At 38.1% G+C, this 17,353-nt stretch overlaps 1 protein-coding gene across 2 annotated transcripts in view; it reads left to right on the top strand.

Moving 5' to 3' along the window:
• The window catches only part of LOC123880711 (FK506-binding protein 2), a 55,466-nt gene extending 39,206 nt beyond the window's left edge, over window positions 1–16,260 (top strand). Inside the window, exons 2-5 of one of the 2 annotated variants that reach the window (XR_006799316.1) lie at window positions 6,409–6,497; window positions 11,194–11,381; window positions 13,781–14,020; window positions 14,061–16,260. Coding sequence is in view for 1 of the 2 variants with exons in the window: in XM_045928998.1 (XP_045784954.1) it covers window positions 6,409–6,497; window positions 11,194–11,381; window positions 13,781–13,963 (460 nt within the window). In the remaining variant the exon portion in view is untranslated. Of the gene's footprint in view, window positions 1–6,408; window positions 6,498–11,193; window positions 11,382–13,780 lie in introns of both variants that reach the window. The other variant, XM_045928998.1, reaches the window with a different exon arrangement.
• Window positions 16,261–17,353: the final 1,093 nt, after the last annotated feature.

The following is a 17,353-nucleotide window of genomic DNA, read 5'->3' as shown; positions in this document are numbered from 1 at the left end:
AAATTAAAATAAATAAAATATGAAATGGGACGCGTGGTGTGTGGTGCCAAAATGGACTCCACTCAGCATTTGCTGCGTCTGTGTCGGGAACGCAGGCACAGCGCTGGTCTTCCGTGAAGCCAGAAGTTTCCGACGGTAACTATAGGATGCAATATAATATACATATATGGAATACAAAATGGAATATATGGAATACAAAATAAATAATGTGGTTAGTAGATATAAGGTTAGTACAATAATTTAATGATAAAGTAGGTATATAATAAAATAAAGTACAATAAAGATGTGGGAGGACCTGAACTACGCGCCTTCCTCACCCTTTTGCTGACGCAATAACAGATGCAAGAATCTTTATAAACTGGATTTCTAGGTGGTCGTAGTGTCGTAATCTGAGGAAGAACATTATAAATTCTACATCAATAAGGATATTCGCTAACTCGTCTCCGAACCGGATCCACCACTTTCACTTACATATTATCGGATTCCGTGCCGTATGACGCTGTAGCTGCTAAAGTTCCTTGCAAATTGGAAATTTCTGTACGGAGGCAAAGATGTGGACCCACAAATGTATTGAACATACCCATAGCGCTTATTGGTTTCAAGAGCTGGTCGGGAATTGTATCAAGATAAAGTTGAAAACCAAAACTCGATTGCAATCGTTTTAATAAACGCTGGAATATTAGAGTAAAATTGTTTTTCTATCGCTTTGTATATTTTAATGTTATTGTACATTTATATTCACGAACTCAGAAGTTTCTCCTCTTTCATTTGACACCCCCCTCGATACAGTGGCAAAAAAAAAATTTTGGATACCCCCACTGTTTGTATGTAATATCCGTTAGGTCAATAATTTTTGTCGTATAAAATATAGCCTATGTCACCCGGACCTTTACAACAAATCAATTGATACCTCATTCATCGAAAACCATGCAAACAAACACACTCATACATTTATAATATTAAGTAAGTAGAAATTAAGTAAGTAAAACTAAACGAAAAACTAGTCGAGAAAATGTTACCATCGGCTCTTTGATTGCAGCTATGTTCGTACCTAGTACGTATACGTACATGAGCGACTACATTCCTTCCGATCGCTTATGCTGGATCACGATCTCGGATCGTATGAGCGATCACGAATCATATGTGTGACCATGATCCATTTGCTCGTCTATTCAGGTAAATGCATTAAAAGATTTAACCTGGGATTTAGAGCTAGGTATTAATGTTCGTAACGTTTATAGAATAGAATAGAATAGATTTTTATTCAAATTTAAACTTTTACAAGTGCTTTTGAATCGTCAAATAATTTACCACTGGTTCGGAATGCCGCTATTACCCGACTACGACAAAGCCAAAAGGTTTATGATTTCAGCAGTCTATGTATGTATGTAAGTTTGTATGTATACGTGTTCCACCGTGGTGCCTAAACTACTGAGCCGATTTCGATGAATGAGGTGTCAATCGATTAGTTATTATGGTCCAGGTGACCGGTTACATTTTATACGAAAAAATCGACCTGACGGATGTAACATCTAAAAAAGTGGGGGTCTCCAAAAAAAATTATTTTGCTATTGTATCGAGTGGGATGCCAAATGAAACAAGAGAAAATTCTGAGTTCATGAATATAAATATACAACAACATTTAAATATAAAGGTTTAAAAAAAACTTTATCTTGTCATAAAAAAACATACACGTAGTTCTTTCACAACATTAAAACAATTAGATGCAAGTTTACAAGCACAATTATCATAATGATCTGGAGAGAGTTGTAAACAATGGTGTCTTGCGATTGGAAGGGGTTTACTTTTCTCTTCACTTTCACCAGAAGTATATATTCTTGAACTTTGGCCGCGGTGTAATTAAGAGGCCATCATACTTAATTAAACAAAAACCAGCCAAGTGTGAGTCAAACTCGCGCACCGACGGTCCCGTACTCGGGTATTTTTCCGACTTTTTGCACAATAAATCAAAAACTATTATGCATAAAAATAAATAAAAAATTCTGTATTAGAATGTACAGGTAAAGCCCTTTCATATTATGATAGCCCACTTGGTATAGTTATCTTATTTTGAAAATTGAAACACATTTTTTTTTTTTTTGTGATGTAACCATAAGTTCACGGTTTTCGGATATTTCCTTTACTTGTGCTATATAAGACCTACCTATCAGCCTTTCATGATTCTTGGTCAACGGGAAGTACCCTACAGATTTTCTTGCCGTCATATCGTCCGCATCTGTTTTTAGAATAACGCGCACTGATGGTTCAATAGTCATGCGTGGTGACAACCTCACGCTATTCTATACTACTTCTATACCTATATTACTTCTATACGTATTATGTATTCAGTGGTGACATTAGACATTAACTTTCTCTTTGGACTTTCATAACATGGTCCTTCTTTATGTTACGTACATTTAGTTGTGTACGAATACAACATACCTACCCACATTACCTACGTAGTGTGACTTTTAATGAGTTTTGTAATCTTCAATTCCTGACATTCTTGAACTTACACCAATGCCTATATAACCAACCTTAAAGTAGGTACATTCTATAATTATACTATCAGTGAAAGAATTTTTAAAACCGCTTGTAGATCCAAAAATATAGTAGGTCCGTATTGAGTAATCTACATATGTCATTAAAATGCTTGTATGTTTGGTAATTGTTCTTGGTATTAATAGTTAGTAGTTACCTAATCTCGGATAGCGCGACCGTTAGTGAAATTGGCGCTAAGAGAAAATCTCGTTTTTTAATTGGCTATTGTTTCAATTAACCAATAATAATGATCGTCACTCACTTACACCGCATCGAACTCTACGGTTGAAATCTATACGCACTTTGACTTTGAGATAGATTTATGGCAGCGATATAACGCTGTCTCGTTTTAACACTGTCTTAAATCTGAGCAAAGCCAAAGTGTGCACTATAGATCTCAGCCTAAAAATTAATTTTATTTCAAAAACGCGTCAGCAACGCGATTCGCCCGGCGCTTTGGACCTTCTGGAGTTAGGTTTTTCACTCGTATCATAATATCATTGTTCGCGGTAACAAGATCATATGGACCGCGTACAGTGCGCCTGTCGCGCTTTTCAGCGAGAAGCTACTTGCTTACCTTTTAGGTTAACTAAGGAAAGTAAAGAATTAGTAGGTAGGTATTATTATTCTCTTGGGTTAACTGAGGAAAGTAAAGAATAATTAGTAGGTTGGTATTATTATGCTTATATCGCACCACTTCAGCACCGTCCCTACGCACATGAATTACATATATACATACATACATACATAGACTGCTAAAATCATAACCCTTCCTTTCGGCTTTGCCGTAGTCGGGTAAAAAAGGCTCATAAAGTTAGCGAAGGATCGATTCTGTAGTTCTTAAATACAACTTTATCTCACTTTTTGTTAGACTCTAGGAAGAATAAAAGAGTTAATATAGTTTGATATTGTCATTTTTGAGTCGGGGTATACATAATATAGTCGGTATAAATTAAATTAATTTTATATATTTTTCAGTTTTTATTTTTTGTTGAATTTTTATTTATTCATCCATAGTAGTCACAGGTGCAAATGTGTGCAGTCAGTGACGACCTTTACATAACTGGCGAAGACGAGCAGCGGCCGGGCTAATGAAGGCTGCAACAATGAGTTACAATAACCAGGCATTGCTTATAATAACCAGCTCAGGCCGCCATTGTCCACATAATTGTTTGTAATAATTATTGTTTGTCAAAACCATCAGGCCTTCCGTTCTCAACAATGTTTTATAACAATCAAATAATTTCTATTGTTGCGCTTAATCTTGTTCTTGCAATTACAAGGAGAAAATGCGCACGCTGATTTGAGAAGTGTGGAATTTCAATTTATTGCTACCTACCTGAGAATTCATGATAGTGGCCTATTTGAAGAAGTTAGCTACTTGTAATAATAATGCCCGGCGGCGAATCGCCATAGGGATTAGCCAACTGCGCGGGAGATATTAAAGTACACAGCAGGGTTCTGACTTCTGGCCCAGCCTTTGTCTAAGGCTCTAAGCTAAGCAGGCTAGAGCATTGTACGAACTTTATACGCTACTAGCTGCTGCCGGCGACTTCGTTCGCGTGGATATAGGTATTTAAAAAACCCCGTGGGAACTAATTGATTTCCCGAGTTAAAAAGTAGCCTATGTGGTAATCCAGGGTATAATCTATCTCCATTCCAAATTTCAGCCAAATCCATCTAGTAGTTTTTGCGTGAAAGAGTAACAAACACACACATGCACACAAACTTTCGCCTTTATAATATGAAATAGTGTGAAAACATGTTAACCGTAGGCTGTAAGTTAATCGTTTTGCTCCCATGAGGATGACATGTTCATTCTGTGAACTAACCCTCTATAAATTTTTTGAATAAATATAACCCATCGCTGGCCCACTACAGAGCACAAGTTTTCCCCAAAAAGATTGAGCCTCAGTCCGCCACGCTGGCCAAGTGTGGATTGGCAGGCTTCCCACACGTTTGAGAATATTTTGAATGCAGGTTTCCGCACGATATTTACCTCACAAGGAATATTTAATTACTTAAAACGCATATAACTCCGACAAATTAGTGGTGCGTGCCCGAGATTGAACTCTCGACCTCCTGAATATGAGGCGGACGTGTTAACCACTAGGCTATCACGCTACTTACGTAATCAAAATCTCTACTGGGCGACAAACGGCAAAAAACCGTGTACTGTAGAAATCCATGCAACAGAGCTAGGTAAATCCAGCATGTGCCTACTTTTCTTGAAACGACCGACTTCAAAGTCCAATGTATGTATGTATGTATATACTTTATTGCACCATTAAACAAAAATAACATGTTAAACAAGTGTAAATTAAAAATTTATAACACCCCCGACGATCCAAAGTATTTGAGTTTTCCAAAACATCATTTTCAAATAAATAATTACGTATTTAGGCAACGTCCATCTTGACAGCTTGACATTTGTCTATTGACATAATATTATGAACCTAACGGTTATCTAACCTTCTTTTCTACAAGAAAACTAGAAAAGAGCTGATAACTCTTAAACGGCTGAACCAATTTTTTTAGATTATAGCTAAGAACACTCTCGATCAAGCCACCTTTCAAACAAAAAAAACTAAATTAAAATCGGTTCATTCGTTTAGGCGCTACGATGCCACAGACAGATACACAGATACACAGATACACACGTCAAACTTATAACACCCCTCTTTTTGGGTCGGGGGTTAAAAATCCAGCCAAATGCGAACGTCAGACTCGTGCACCGAGGGTTCCGTACTCGGGTATTTTTTGCAACATTTTGCAAGATAATGCATAAATGAATGTAGGTACAGGTAAAGCCCTTCCATATGATACCCCACTTGGTATAGTTATCTTACTTTGAAAATTGAAACACATTTTAATTATTTTTTGTGATTTTACCACGAATTCACAGTTTTCGGATTTTTTCTTTTATTTGTGCTAATAAGACCCCTAGAAAACCTGTAGGGAAGTACCTTATAGGTTTTCTTGACATACACGACAGACAGACTGTTAACAAAGTGATCCTATAAGGGTTCCGTTTTTCCTTTTTAGGTACGAATCCTTAAAAAGAAAACTTAAATGTAGGTACAAAAAGGCGGCCTTATCGCTAAATAGCGATCTCTTCCAGACAACCTTAACGCTAGGGAGAAAACGAACAATATTATTTTAATGGGCATCTGCATTACAGTATATTACGGATATTATGTATATCCGTATATTGCCGGCCGGTGCGGGCAGACATCAGATAAATCGGCCGCGAAATAACACTATTATAGAGGCCTTTGTTCCCAAGTACCACGCCGCGCCATTACGCTTATCACATACATAACTAATTTGCTAACGCATATCTACATTCACACATAGTCGGTACAGGCTTAACGATCTGAAAAATACACTCCTTTGCAAAAAACGGGCACCTAGACAAAACAAGTGAAGCATAGTGGTGAGCTCTGTGCTCGTATCAGTAAAAGGACCCAGGTTCGATGCCCGGCTGGGGATTATTTAGTTTCACCATTTCCTCTGGTCTGGTCTGGTGGGAGTTTTCGGCATTGACTAGTTACCACCCCACCGGCAAAGTCGTGACACAATGCGATTTATCGTTCCGGTACGATGCCATGTAGAAACTAAAGGAGTATGGGTTTAATAAAAACTGTTACAACCTTCCCAGGTTAGTCCGCTTCCATCTTAGACTGCATCATCATTTACCACCAGGTGAGATTGCAGTCAAAGGGCTAACTTGTATCTGATAAGATCCCGCTGATAGACAGCGGACGAACGTAGCGTGGAATTAGTAATAGGGTTCCGCCTGTTGGCACCCTTCCGTTACGAAACCCTAAAAACTTATCAAACTAAAGGCGTTTTCCATTGTTACAGCTTCGACCGCGAGCAGCCGTTCACATTCCAGATCGGCGCGGGCCAAGTTATCAAGGGCTGGGACCAAGGTCTACTGGACATGTGTGTCGGTGAGTACAAGAAACCTCTTCCTCTTCTTCAAGTTGTGTAACACCACGCTTGCCCCGTAACACAAAATTGTGTTCTTGATTTCGTGATTAATCAGTGAGTGAGTGGTACTTAGATATTCGTTTTGATAAGTAGGTATTGTATATAAATAGGGTTTTAAACAAAAATGCAGAAGTGACGCAGTGCAATATAATATAAGACAATTAAGAGCCGATTTACACCAATTGCAGGCGTTTGATAACAAAAAGTGGATAGCGCATTTTTACGGGTTAACAGATAAGTAATAAATATTCGTAAGGAGTTAAGTACACACAGGTATTAAAAAGAACAGATTTTTACAAAAAGGCTAATGGATTTTATAATTAAAAACCCCATCAGTCGGTTATATATGTTTTTGATGACTACCTTGAAGCTCATTTAGCTGAAGTAATATTAGTTATTACCTAAGTATAAATTTATTGAAAAATAAAAACCGACTTCAGTATTCTCGGGCGATACCTAGACACGGGGAGTCTATCGTCCGAAAAGAAACCAGTCCTGGAGTCGGGAGGCGCACCTTTGTGTTCGTGTTGTGCCTCAGACGGTGTGTAGGGACTATGTTGGTCCCCTGAGGAGGGTCTTTGGCAGGCGCCGCTGGCTGGGTTGCGCGAACGTGTTTGGCCCCGTAGCCCGGCCACCAGGCGATGCGTGGAACACCGTGAGGTTTTAGTCGGTAAGAGTCCGACATAATCTCCGTGACTCCATGAGGATTTCCCCACGAAAAAATAAATAAAGGTACTAAGTATAAGTATTCCGTGGTAGGAAATAGGAATAAGTAATTATAAAGTTGAGCAATACCGCGTTGTATGCCTGGCCCCGCTCACTAGCGCTCACAAAACTTCCTACAATGCGCGTCAACGCCTAAGAAGCTAGTTAAATAAAATTGTTGCGCAATGTACCTACAATCTACCAAGAAATCATTTTAACGGCCCATGCACAAAATTTTACCACTTTTAGAAGCTTTTGTATTTGAAACCCATAAATACAATAACTTTCGTGGAAGATTCGTGCCCCGAATCGATCCCCGACCTCCCAAATAGAAGGCCGATGTTTTAACCACTAGGCTTTCACCGCTCTATTTTTACCCGACGATTGCAAAGCCAAAACGAAGAGTTATGATCTTAGCAGTCTATGTATGTAGGTTTGTATTTATTGTGTTCTACCATAGCGCCTAAACTACTGAGCCGAATTTGATGAATGAGGTGGCAATCGATTCGTTGTCCGGTCCGGGTGACATAGCCTACATTTTATACGAAAAAAGTCGACCTGCCGGGTGTTATATTCAAAAAAGTGGGGGTTCCCAAGATTTTTTTTGCTATTGTATCGAGTTAGTTAGCAAATGAAAGAGGAAAAAATTCTGAGTTCATAAATATAAATATCGTATAATGTTAATATGCACCGAGCGACAGAAAAACGATTTTCTATATCTGTCGCTATCTATCGGCAGTTCGCGGGTAGTAGTCGGGGTTTATTTAACTTCATACTGTACGCATCTTGCATCACAGAATACCTAGGTACTAATCTAAGCAAATGAATACACCGGAAAACACTGATGGTCTCTGCACTGTGCTCTCTGACTCCCTGACCCAGGTAACATAAGTTACATAAGATCTAGAAAGGCAGACACTCCAAGCGAAATAGAAAGTAGGCGATAATAATTGTCTTTATAAACTCAACGCCATACAAATTATAATATTACTAGCTTATTACTAGCTGATGCTCGCGACTTCGTTTCCGTGGATATAAGTTTTTAAAAATCTCTTGGGAACTCATGGATTTTCCGGGATAAAAAGTAGCCTAAGTGTTAATCCAGGGTATAATCTATCGCCATTCCAAATTTCAGCCAAATCCTTCCAGTAGTTTTTGCGTGAAAGAGTAACTAACTAACATCCATACATACATACAAACTTTCACGTTTATACTTCACTAGCTGACGCCCGCGACTTCGTCCGCGTGGATTTAGGTTTTTCGAAATCCCGTGGGAACTCTTTGGTTTTCCGGGATAAAAATTAGCCTATGTGCTAATCCAGGATAATATCTATCTCCATTCCGAATTTCAGCCAAATCCGTCCAGTGGTTTTTGCGTGAAGGAGCAACAAACATACACATACACACACACACGCACACACACACACACACACATACAAACTTTCGCCTTTATAATATTAGTGTGATAATATTTCTAAAGTAGGAAGTAGGATATAACTTCTATGTTTGACGCGAGCGATTATTGTTATTTGTATATGGACAAAATACAATCGGATCTCCTCTTGTATTCTTATTACATTGGTACAAGACAAGTGTAAATTAAAAATTTATAACACCCCCCATTTTTTTAAACCGGTTCATTAGTTTAGAAGCTACGATGCCACAGACAGATACACAGATACACACGTCAAAATTACCTCCCTCTTTTTGGGTCGGGGGTTAAAAAAGATGCGAACACTTACTCTTTAGTTGCGATCAGAATCAGTACCTGCCATTTTTGTTAAATAAAAATCCTGAGAATTTTTATTGAGTGAAAAATGGATTAATAAATAAATCTAATTATCAAAACCATAAAAACAACAAGTTAGATTGTTCTTGGTTTCTGAAAACGCTGAAAAACCGCTTCAACTTTTCTAACACATTCTGCCTGTTTAGTTCGCTGAACAACATTGAATAAATTCTGTTAAGTATCAAGTGTTCACTGGTTCGGTATACCTACTCCATTGCTTCGTGTTCAACTTCAAGAATCACGTGGACCTGAGAGCTGGCGGCAAATATTTGGAAGGTATCTTACAAAGTTGATTTACAGGGTGTTGCATTCAGAGCCTCAATAGCTCAACGGTTGAGGAGCGGACTGGATTCCAAAAGGTCGGCGGTTCAAACCCCACCCGTTGCACATCGTCGTACCCACTCCTGGCACAAGCTTTACGCTTAATTGGAGGGGAAAGGGGAGTATTAGTCATGTTTAGCATGGCTAATATTCTTTAGCAAAAAAGTGTCTATAACATCCTGCCAAGCTGAAACCTCCAGGGTGCCTAGTGGGAGATTTTTAACCTATTCGATCGCGTAAAAGTTAACTGCGTTTTGCAGCGGGGTCTTCTCCATCTGACCTATGTCAAGACGGGGGTACGGGCCTCGAGGCGTGGCCTCCTTGCCCGGGTGTGGCGCGGGGAAGAACACTTCCCCGGTAACGAACTGCGTTTTGTATGGAATTGAAACAGCGCCATCTTCTTGTCACTAGATGGCGCTGTTTCAATTCCATACAAAACGCAGTTAACTTTTACGCGATCGAATAGGTTAAAAATCTCCCACTAGGCACACAGATCCGCTCTACAACCTCTCAAGCTAACTTGCTGTTGGACTAATTTCTTTATGTTTATAGTACAGTTAAATGCCTTAGGTGCAAGTGGCTTATTGTCACAAGTAATAGAGGAACATCCTCTAATCAGGTCGCGCAACTTGAGCCCTGTCGTTTGCTACTACCTACTCTATGTTGATTCTACATCTAATAAACACTGATTGCTTTAAGATTAGTTTAACACCTTCTCGACTTGTAAATATAAAAATATCATTTCTAAAACCCTCATAAATTTTTTGCTTATATGCGGAAGGATCTGGGAATCCACCGCAACCAAAAACCCCAAAAAAATCCCAACCATTTTACGAGGCAGTCAAGTCAAAAGTCAAGTCAATTATTCAAAACAGGTAACATTGTTCTCTTTTTAACCGCCGACCCAAAAAGAGTGGTGTTATTAGTTTGATGTGTGTGTCTGTGTATCTGTCTGTGGCATCGTAGCTCCTAAACTAATGAACCGATTTAAATTTAGTTTCTTTTTTGTTTGAAAGGTGGCTTGATCGAGAGTGTTCTTAGCTATAATCCAAAAAGAATCAGTTCAGCCGTTTGAAATTTATCAGCTCTTTTCAAGTTACTGTAACCTGCACATGTCGGGAGTGTTATAAATTTTTAACCGACTTCCAAAAAAGGAGGAGGTTCTCAATTCGTCGGAATCTTTTTTTTTATGTATGTTCCCCGATTACTCAAAGACCCCTGGACCGATTTGGATTTTTTTTTGTTTGAAAGGGTATACTGTGCAGGTGGTCCCATATAAATTTGGTGAAGATCTGATGAATATCTTCGGAGATGGAGAACAGGACTCCTCAATGGATAGGAGCAAATTGCTCGCGATCAGTGTAATAGCTTAGTAAACAGTAGGGTTTTAACTGGGCATAGCATATTATAGTACAGTAGGGCCAGTAAAAATTGTGAAATAAAAAAATTTCAAAAGAAAAATAAAACCGACTTCAAAAACCACAAACACTAAAAAGTAAAAAATAACTTTTGTTTAGCTACACGTGTAACGTACCTAGGTATGAAGTCGGGCGAGCTTCACTCTTGGATTTCAAATTTTGTTTTAATATGCTCGCTCGACTTCATACCTAGGTACATTACACGTGTAGCTAAACAAAAGTTATTAATTTACACTTGTTGATAGTCAGAATTGTTAGATTTGTAAGGTGATATTAGTGGTGTTTTTTTTAATATAAATTAATTAGGTAAACTTTAAACGTTACGAGTCTTTACTATGAGGAGTAGATCGATAATACAGACGTCTGATCTTTGTATCAGGTGGCTAATAAAGTAATAATTTATTCGTATGTTCATATTTTCAGGTGAAAAACGCAAGCTGACGATCCCAGCGTCGCTCGGCTACGGCGAGCGTGGGGCCGGCAACGTCATTCCACCCCACGCCACCCTCCACTTCGAAGTGGAGCTCATCAACATCGGCGATTCACCGCCCACCACCAACGTGTTCAAGGAGATCGACGCCGACAAAGACAACATGCTGTCTCGCGAAGAAGTGAGTATAGAGTTAGCATTCCGGGCGATGGACTCTGACGGCGATAGCGAGCTGTCGCGGGAGGAGGTCAGTTTATGTTGGTTTTCGTATACTGCTGGTGGTGGCGCTACATCAAACTCTTGCATGTTACACTTGCCAACGTGTTCAAAGAGATCGACGTTGATAAAGACAACATGCTGTCTCGCGAAGAAGTGAGTATAGAGTTAGCATTCCGGGCGATGGACTCTGACGGCGATAGCGAGCTGTCGCGGGAGGAGGTCAGTTTATGTTGGTTTTCGTATACTGCTGGTGGTGGCGCTACATCAAACTCTTGCATGTTACACTTGCCAACGTGTTCAAAGAGATGGATGTCGATAAAGACAACATGCTGTCTCGCGAAGAAGTGAGTATAGAGTTAGCATTCCGGGCGATGGACTCTGACGGCGATAGCGAGCTGTCGCGGGAGGAGGTCAGTTTATGTTGGTTTTCGTATACTGCTGGTGGTGGCGCTACATCAAACTCTTGCATGTTACACTTGCCAACGTGTTCAAAGAGATGGATGTCGATAAAGACAACATGCTGTCTCGCGAAGAAGTGAGTATACAGTTAGCATTCCGGGCGATGAACTCTGATAGCGATAGCGAGCTGTCGCGGGAGGAGGTCAGTTTATGATGGTTTTTGTATACCTACGGCTGGTGGTGGCGTTACATCAAACTCCTGCATGTTACACTTGCCAACGTGTTCAAAGAGATCGACGTCGATAAAGACAACATGCTGTCTTACGAAGAAGTAAGTATAGCGTTAGCATTCCTGGCGATGGGCCGTGATGGCAATAGCGAGCTGTTGCGGAAAGAGGTCAGTTTATGTTGGTTTTGCCTGCTGCTGGTGGTGGCGCTACATCAACTCTTGCATGTTATACTGTTATACACTCTAGTTCACTCTGACGATGTATTGATATAAAACAGAGTGCCGCCGGCTGCAACATTATTACTCCAGCGTAAGGTACTGGCGCTCTCAATACAACGCCCTGTACTGTACATCCGCATCACAGCAGTCACATGAACTTTCTATTCTACTAGATAGCCTAAAGCTTTTCTTTGACCTTTCTTTAGAGTAAATTTTCTTCTTTGTTTTTCTTATATTACTTTTTAGGGTTCAGTATCTCAAAAGGAAAAAAGGAACTTTTATAGGATCACTTCGTTGTCTGTCTGTCGTGTCTGTCAAAAAACTTATAGGATATTTTCCCGTTGACCTAGTTTCATGAAATTTGGCAGGTAGGTAGATCTTATAACAAGTGGGGTATCATATATGTAAAAGGGCTTTATCTGTACATCCTAAAACAGATTTTTATTTATTTTTATGCATACTAGTTTTTGAATTATCGTGCAAAATGGCGAAAAATACGACTAGTACGAAACCCTCGGTGTGCGAGTCTGACTCGCACTTGGCTGGTTTTTAATTATTATATTTATAATTCTCATGTCCTTTTTGCTGTAACTAATTTTCTTTAATTCGATAACTTGGACTGGTATCTCTCCTGGTGGTTAGGGATGATGCAATGAAAGATGGCATCGGGTCATTTTTGGAAATCGAATGATAGTTTTTATTAAACCCATAGCCCTAATCAGTTTCTACGAGGCATTGTCCCGGAGCTCTATCGCTTCGCGGCACTTCATTGTCAGTAGAATGCTAATTGTTAAATCATCACCACTCACCCGGAGTGAATGACAAAGTAACAGTATACTTATACCAAAACTGTAACTGGACGACAAGCTGGACGATTACTGTACATTAAATATATATTTTGGAAATTTTAATCTAATGATTATATCGATAAAGAACCCAAAACAGGTTTTTTTTATTTTGTCTGTCTGTGCAAGCTTCAATCGGAAACGATTGAATTATTATTCTTTATTATTTTTTTATTTGGGCCAAATAATAGGTGTACATTTTTCAGCTTGACATCCTGAAACTTTGTTGAGTTTATGTGGATGTTGCACATCCATACTAATATTATGAATGCGAAAGTGTGTCTATCTGTCTGCCAGCTTTTTGCGGCCCAACAGTTTTACCGATTTTGATGAAATTTGGTACAGACTTAGCTTGTATCCCGGGGACGGACATTGACTTTTTATTCCGTAAAATTGAAGAGTTCCCTCAGGGTTCTCAAAGACCCATCGGTTTGACTGATTTATATAAAATTTGGTACAGAGGAAGCTTGCATCCCGGAAATTGACATAGGCAACTTTTTATCCCGGAAAATCAAAAAGTTCCTACGGGATATTTCAAAAACCTAAATCCACACCTAAGTCCTCATAAATATCGATACTGGACTAAATAATTTGACTGCAATGTTTCTCTCTCAGTTACTAAGATATAAAGCCTCTCCTTCATGAAATGAAATGCTCCTCTTCTCTCAGGTCAGCGATTACCTGAAGAAGCAGATGGTACCAGAAGACGGCGCGGAAGTGAGCGAGGACATCAAGCAGATGCTCGAAAGCCACGACAAGCTCGTCGAAGAGATCTTCCAGCACGAGGACAAGGACAAGAACGGATTCATCAGCCACGAAGAGTTTTCTGGACCAAAACACGACGAACTCTAAACTCTTAACTACTTAATACATTCTAAGCAAAGGTCATACTAGCGACTTTGTAAATGTTATTTTCTGGTGGAACATATATTTTAAATAGCATTAACCACTATCTATTAAGGCGGAATGTGATACTGCTTGAACGCAGACATGGATCTTTTGTGGATTGTTTGTTACACTGCTTATTTTCCTTAGATTTAGCCCTAAACGACCTTTTTTATCGTATAGGTCCATACCTAGTACATTTTATCAAAATACGGTGTCGTTAGTATGGCCTCATGACAATCCGCTCTCCTAAGCTTAAATAAGAAACATAACATTGGAAGCGTTGTAATAACCTAGTGTTCTGTAATCATATCATAATATTTTAATTACCTAAGCACATTTTGTAAATAAAGGTCTGCTATTCACTTCAGCAGTGTTAGCATTAGCGTTTGCAGATTTTATCGCTTAACAACCCGATAGCGATTTTTCAGCTGTATTTTATCGCTTTGTAAATGAAAAGCTCAGAGAAAGCTTCATAAGAAAGCTCAGTCACTCAGTGGACGATAGAGTTCAGCTTGGAAGAGACCTATGTATGTCCAGTGGAGGACGTCTATCGCTTGATAATGCTGATGATGATGCATTTGGTCGTGCCAGGGCCGTAATTATAGCTTGTTTTTGGTAAAAATATATAAAATCAACGCTTGCTGCGCTCACGCTCTTGTTTTATATATCCTAGTTTGAAAATTCTTTCAAACACATTCCCGTTATTTGGCGTCCAGAGTTTTTTTACGCGACACCAATTGCAAAATCTACTATCGCTGATGCTAATAGTGTTGAGTGTGCTGGCGCCCCAAACTGAGCGGTTATGAAGAATGTACTTTTAACTTTAATTGTTTAGTTTCGAATTTGCGCGCTCGGCCCTTTTCGAATCTAATCCGTGTTTAATTTCACTCACTATAATAAAGCTTTGTGAAAGGAGTGCGTGTCGTTTTGTTGGGTCGTTTTGTACTTAGTCTATGTTTTGTTTGTCGTAACTTGTATCGATAAGCCTGTTGGATTATAACACGGAATTCAAAATATAGAAATGGCAAAGATATTATAAAACTCCAGATAGGCAAAGCTCATATAATTATTTAATATTTTTGAAAACTGAGGACAAATTCGTAAGTTTGTGTGTGAGACATAGGCGTAGCAATACAGATTACATGTCTAGATATTGGCGCAGGATTTACCTACATATCTTTTCACACCTTCGATCGTGCTTCAAAAATGGTGGTCCTACCAAGGTTGAGAAATTGTATCATGTGTTGTCGCCAGTTATTAACAACTCACTCTTACAAAAATAATCCACGGCACTTCTATACCTGTTATGAATTCTGTTGATCATATAAATATTAATATTAAGATAGGTACTTTGTAATGATATTTACTTACTTAAATGTATCTTTTGTACAATTGAAAATATTTCGGCGCGTTTTATATATACCTACTTAAATATTTTTTTTGACTTATAGCTATTATTATTAGGTATATTATAGGTATATTAAAGTTACATGATAATGGTGCAAACACATCATTTTGTTGGGGTAGGTATTTTATGACGTTCTGATGACTTCCCATAAATTACATCTGTGACATGCGCATGCCAGAACACAGTCATGTGTTTGCACTTTGCAGCTTAATATTATAATAATATTTTGTACGTATAATATATAACTATAGTCTGTACTATAGTTTCAGAATAATAATATTCATTGTCTATTATTTAATGCATATTTTTTACAAACATATTTTATGTTAAATACCTCTAGTAAAAGCAGTGTTGCTGTGTCCAATTTAGATTCTATCATCATAAATTGATGATCTTATTACAGGTCTATCTGTCTATATTAATATCATAAAGAAAAAGTGCAAATTTCTGAATCGATATATTATGTGGAGGCCAAACTCTAGAACGACTGAATCTATTTGAAAAATTGGTTCACCGTTTTGAAAAGTACATCGTTCCAGATGGAGACATTTTGGCTATATCATGCATACTTAGGTATACCAAACTAGAAGGTATCCGGCGTGTAATACTACGCTAAAAAAAGAATGTGCCTAATGCATTGTATTAGTGGTCTAAAATATCTTCGCATTATTGTCTTTCTAATGAAACTGGTTTGAAGCACATCAATTGGATGGTTGTCAAGGTCAAGGTCAAACAATAGGTCAAGTCTATTAACAGACATAGGTAGAAATATTTTTTGTGTTTTATATAATATGTAAATCGGGCAGACCAACTTATCTTATCATGAAATAAAGAAACAGCACAACTGCAATAATTATTTTTTTATTCACTTTTAACGAAATATAATAATATTACAATAGGTACTTAATACGGATTGATGGTTATATTATTATGGTTTGTTTACCTAATTATTATATTTTCATTCAGATACCAAATAATCAACGTGTTTTTATTAATCTTTCCCCATAAGTACCTAGTACCTACACAAATAATGAATTATACTGTATATTATTACAAGTATAGATTATGTTATTAGCTAAGTGGTGATGGCCTAGTCATTAAGACGCCGTTCCGCCTCTTATTAGGAGGTCCAAGGCTCAATTCCAGGCACGCCTTTTAACTTTTCAGAGTTTGGTGCGTTTTTAACCAATAGTAACTCCCACAATATTTGTATACTGCTACAGCAAAAATGTTGAACTTTTGTAATGATATACTATCATCTTTTGTAACACACATGATACAAATAAAGAATTTCTATCTATAAAATTTAAAATCATTATTACTTTAGCGATGAAGTAAGACATTGTGATGAAACCTGAATGCCTGAGAGTTCTCCAAAATGTTCTCAAAGATGTGTGAAGTCTATTCGCACTTGGCTATTACGTAATTATAATCGGTTCAGTTATTGTGGCATGAAGGAATAAAAAACATCCAAACATTCACATTAATTATAATATGAGTACATATTAATTTCTGATACATGACTATAATATTATGTAAGTAAGTAGGTAGGTATGTAACAAGTTGGGATGAAATAAATAAAAGGATTCACTTCAAAAACCATTATATTATAAACTAGCCGTTAGCTCTTGTTTAGGTGAAGTCTTGATATAATTATCATAAGTGGAAATAATGACATTTCACCCGACCTCACATCTCAGAATCCTGCCAAATCATAGAAATCTTCTACAGCATTATGGATTTCTCGGGGATGATAATTATCCCACTCAATAAAATGAGTGGAAAATAAGAGGATGGAAAGTAAAACTTTACTTTGTACTTGTTAGAGCCTTTACGATAAATTCCGATTTCCAATTAGAATACAAGAAATATTATTAACTAGCTGATGCCCGCGACTTCGTTCGCGTGGATGTAGTTTTTTAAAAATCCCGTGGAAACTCTTTGAT

This window comes from Maniola jurtina, chromosome Z (assembly GCF_905333055.1).
Source record: "Maniola jurtina chromosome Z, ilManJurt1.1, whole genome shotgun sequence".
NCBI classification, from domain to species: Eukaryota; Metazoa; Arthropoda; class Insecta; order Lepidoptera; family Nymphalidae; genus Maniola; species Maniola jurtina.
Note: the sequence above shows the minus strand (reverse complement) of the source record. Positions and strands in the feature narration are given on the sequence as shown.